Consider the following 4871-nt stretch of genomic DNA (forward strand, 5'->3'; position numbering starts at 1 on the left):
TATAATGTGTTATAAGACAGTAAGACTCACTCGAAGTTGTAAGGCCAAAGTATTAGCTTTTTGTCACGTTGTCGCTTCAAAAACCTTAGCAAAGTCTGCGGTGTATCCTTGTTATAGAGGGGATCATCTATGGTTTTGACATGCATTGTGTTCGGGTCAATGAACCCAATGTCGTGATATCGTCCCTTTTGCATTCGAGCATCTTCGATCTGCATAATATAGCGCACAAAAGATTATAATCTGCAGACAATGAACGACTTCTCAAATTAAATAAATAAATCACTTACAGACAATAGCAACTGATGATTGATTTGTCGAGGGCCCGGAGATTGTATAACCGAAAGAGTTCGCGAAGTCAACGTTCACACAAGTACTCCTGGAAGTAGTGCTCTTCCCTAACTCGCACCATGATAGTCTCGATCCCTTCCTTTGAGGCCTTAAGGTACCACGAATGCAAGTTACGCATACATGTTGGTACCTTCCTGAGATTCTCGACCAAATCTTTCCCTTGAACAAACTGATATGCTCGTTCAGCTAAGGCGTAATCAGTTGCGTCTTGTCGAGAACTTTGAACGGTCTTCCGTCAAACACCTTGAGAGGGGCGACCGATTGAACGGGTTGTTGTCCGAGCTGGTAGACACCGTGTATCCCTTTTATCTCCCCGATACCCGATTTAACGGGTTTTGTCGCCTCGATCATCTTGTCATACGACCTTTCAATAGAACGCGCATAGTCAGATGGCGGCGATGGTACAGGGTCATATAGATTGTCAACGGTACGCACAACTTTCTCCCGATCTAGTGTCTTCTCGAAAGGTATCTCTGGCACTTTCGGTGCAAAAAATTTCTTCACCTCGGCCTTAACGGCCTCCGCGTTTTCCTCTGGAGTTTTTTCCCAAGGTAACTTCTCAGGAGGCGGCAGTTGTTTCTCCTTTCTAGCTTTCTTCCTAGGCGGCGTACCGTTCCGCTTAACGGACGCTGTCTTACGCGGAGGATCTCGAGATGGTGGACTCACGCTGGGGTCCCTCTCGGTAGGTGTGGACTTGGCTGCTCACCAGGATCGCCACCAGGAGGAGTCGATGGCATTTGCTGCTCATGTGTAGGAGTCGGTGGCCTTTGCAAAAGGACGACGTACTTCTTCGGCCATAGGGCGAAACCGTGCTTGACATCGCCCAGTGTCCTCTCATCTTCACCTCTAGGAATATCAAGCTCCACTTTTTCAAACCCCGAAACAACTTCATCCACCCCGACACGAACACAACCAGGTGGAATGGGCATATGATGGTGCATTGCTCCATCTTCACTTGGGTACACATAGCCGACCGCCACCTTAACGTACGCGGTCCTGATTAACATATGTAGCTCGCAATCTGTCTTCTCCGTGACATAATCCACGGGGTAGCTTCCTCCACATCCGTCAAGATGCGAGGAACCGACACTGCTTCTTCGCTGAGATGGGGCAGCATCGGCTTGTGGATCCTGTAGAAACAGCGGCTGATCAGGTGCCCTCTCGATTTCTCTCAAGAGCCTCCACCCTAGATAACAACTCCGTTACAATGTCGGCGTCCTTCTTCTTCTTTCGCGAACGGCTTCTATAAGTGTCAGCGCTGTCCGGCCACGCTTCCTTCATGGTGAGACCTGGGCGAGCTCGTACCCGTCCAACATGTTCAGGGGTCCCCAGAGCGAGTGTCAGCTCGTCATTCTCTCGATCGGGAATGTACTCTCCCTTTCTGACCTTTTCAATTGCATCTACAAGCTTCGGTACAATTGCCTCAATTTTTTCCTTCCATTTTCCCTTCGCAACGATCAACCCTGTCTTTGGGTCCAACCCTGCCCCATGAGCGAACAACCAGAACTTGGACCGTTCGGGCCAGTCCCATGTCTGTGGAGTGATTCCATGATCCATCAGTTTATTCTCAAACGCTGTCCACTTCGGAATGGCACTCTTGTAGCCACCTGACCCCAAATGATGCGGAAGTTTCTTCTTTGCAGCATTTTCGGTATTTTTCTTCGATCGGGACACAAACTTAGACGATTTCTTATACTCCTTAAATGCGGCCCAGTGATCTTTTATCTTCACTAGATTATCATCGAATCTTGGATCTTCATTCTTATATTTGTCCCATAAATTTTCTTGAAGCTCTGGAATTGTATGGCCATCTTCTTCCATGTCCATTCCTTGACTTTATTCTTCTGGCCTTCCGTCATGTCTTCCGGTAGGCTGAACTTTGTCAGTAGCGTGTCCCAAAGAAATTTTTTCATCTTGTCGTTGACATAACTAGCACCACTCTCCGGGTTCTTCGGCTTATGCCACTCTTGAATGCTGATCGGTACATGGTCCCTAACAATAACTCCGGATTGACTTGTAAATTTGCGGCAAAACTCCTTGGGCTCCTCTGGTTCACCATTATCCTTGAATGCCGTGAGGGCTAACCTGCCCTCGCCCTTTAGCACCCGCGTCGGGCCTCGTTTTGATCTAACAGACTTGCTCGATGATCCAGAAGGCTAAAACAAAAAAATTATTCGTTAATAAGTGCAATACAAATAAATGAATGCATCTAGGGATGAACATATAGACTAATTGATACATAGATATACACCTCGCAGTAGTTTGTGATGGACACTTCGTTGTCTCTTCTAATTTGTTCAGACTCAAGTCCCTCGCCGAAATCATTCAGAAAGTCTTGGAAATCGTTGTCATCTCCATCGTCGGGTTCCGGACCACGGGCACTCTCATAGATCAATTGCTGCACCGCTTCTTCCCCTCCTCAACTCGGACGAAGGTGCCGTCCTCCATACCTCAATGTCACTGCAAAATTAAGAAAGCAATTGTATTTCATTCATCATGTAATGATCATGTAACAGATTAGAAGAGTGTGCAAGGGTTTCATACATAGCAAAATTAAGTGGGGTGTTCGAATATAGCAAGAAATAGTGGAACACCCTCACATAGCATTTAGTTCTTGTTGCAATTTTAATTTGGCCGAACTAGAGATGATGTCAATGATGCATGGCATGACGATATTTGAAATCCTCATGTTTTTCTGATGCAATAAGATATAAAGTTTGTGCAAAGTGTAGTTTTAAATACTTTGAAAAGTATCCAGATTTCAAATTTTTAGAAACAACAAAAAGAAATAAAAAAGGGTTTTGGTTTAAGCCGATGCGTGAGGGGGCAGGGTTGCATCCAGGCATCCGGAGCAAGCGCGCGAACCAGACCTGAACCGCGTATCACTCTACTCCAAAATAATGACACGCCGCTGCGGTCATCGCTGGACGAGCGAGCGATGCATGGTCCATAATAGTAGTATGAGACAAGGAGACCGCGCGCAACATGTGGCCAATTAAGGCCTGCGCCATTGCACTTGATTCAGTCGACATACTCCCGCGCGCTTCACACTTCACCCATCGTTCTCAGGAGGCCAATCAACCGGCGAGATGTTGCGAGCGATGCACATCGTCCTAAGGGGAAAGAGCCGCGCTGGGCCGGCCATGCCACGCGGCTTCGCCGGCAACCGTGGCTACTCCACGGCCCTGAACTCCCAGCGGCTGGCCGGGAAGGTGGCCGTGATCACCGGTGGAGCCAGCGGCATCGGCAAGGCCACGGCCGAGGAGTTCGTCAAAAACGGCGCCAAGGTCGTCCTCGCCGACGTCCAGGACGACCTTGGTCACGCCCTGGCGGCCAAGCTCGGCGCCGACTCGGCATCCTACACCCGCTGCGACGTCACCGACGAGGCGCAGGTCGCCGCGGCCGTGGACCTCGCCGTGTCCCGCCACGGCAACCTGGACATCATGTTCAACAACGCCGGCATCCTGGGCTCCCTGGCGCGGCCCCCGCTCGCCTCCCTCGACCTCGCCGACTTCGACACCGTCATGGCCATGATGCCGGCGCCGCCACCGCGCTCTCCGCGCCGCCCTTCTCCATCGCCAACCCTCTCGCGTCATTACGTCGAACAGGGTGGTGGGCGGCCGCGGTTGAGGGCGTCGCCGCACGCGGCATCGCACGCAGCCGTGTGCGCTCCTCCATTGGTGCGGCGTAGCGGCGGTGGCGAGGTGGAGGAGGCCGCGCTGCGGCGTAGGCGGCGGCGGCGGCGGCGGCCGTTGTGGCAACGGCGCCGGGAGAAGGGGAGGGAGCGAGGCGACGGGGCCGGGCGGCGCACATACCTGCAGAGGCGCGCGCGGAGAGGTGCGGGCGGCGGCCGACGGCGAGGCTGCGTCGGCGACGGCGAGGCTGCGACGGCGACGGCGATCGAGGAGCGTGCGTCGATGACGGCGACGGCGAGGAGCGGCGCGGCGCGGTCGTCTCTGTGCGTGTGAGGGGATTTGGGGAAAAAATTCCGCGCGGCTAAGTCTAATACAGGGAGAAGACCCTTTCGTACCGGTTGGTACCACCAACCGGTACGAAAGACCTTTCGTACCGGTTGGTGATACCAACCGGTACCAAAGGTATTTTTTTGTTTTCTTTTCTTTTGCTGTTTTCTTTTCTTTTCTTTGTTTTCTTTTCTTTTTCTTGTTTCTTTTTTCTTTTCTGTTTTCTTCTTTCTTTTCTGTTTCTTTTTCCTTTTATTTTGTGTTTCTTTTCTTTTCTTCTCATTTTCTATTTCTTTTCATTTTCTATTTCTTTTCATTTTCTATTTCTTTTCTTTTCATTTTCGTTCCCCTTTCTTTTGTGTTTCTTTTCTTTTATATTTCTTTTCTATTTATTTTGTTTTCTGTTTCTTCTTTCTTTTCTTTTATGTTTTTTTCTTTTCTATTTATTTTTTCTATTGCTTTTGTTTTTCTTTTCTATTTCTTTTCTATTTCTTTTCTCTATTCTATTTCTTTTCTTTACTCTCGCCACGACGCCGTCCGCACAGGAAACTTTCCCGCCCG

At 49.7% G+C, this 4871-nt stretch overlaps 1 protein-coding gene across 1 annotated transcript; it reads left to right on the top strand.

Annotated features, from left to right (window-relative positions):
• Positions 1 to 3434: 3434 nt before the first annotated feature.
• LOC127331548 (uncharacterized) lies at positions 3435 to 4316 on the top strand. The gene has a single exon (XM_071822355.1). The coding sequence runs from the start codon at positions 3438 to 3440 to the stop codon at positions 4314 to 4316; it is 879 nt and encodes a 292-aa protein (XP_071678456.1). The 5' UTR covers positions 3435 to 3437.
• The last annotated feature ends 555 nt before the right edge of the window (positions 4317 to 4871 follow it).

Source organism: Lolium perenne, chromosome 1 (assembly GCF_019359855.2).
Source record: "Lolium perenne isolate Kyuss_39 chromosome 1, Kyuss_2.0, whole genome shotgun sequence".
Classification (NCBI taxonomy): domain Eukaryota; kingdom Viridiplantae; phylum Streptophyta; class Magnoliopsida; order Poales; family Poaceae; genus Lolium; species Lolium perenne.

Coding starts and splice junctions, on each gene's coding strand:
- LOC127331548 (XM_071822355.1), top strand. CDS start 3,438: ATGTTGCGAGCGATGCACATCGTCCTAAGGGGAAAGAGCCGCGCTGGG.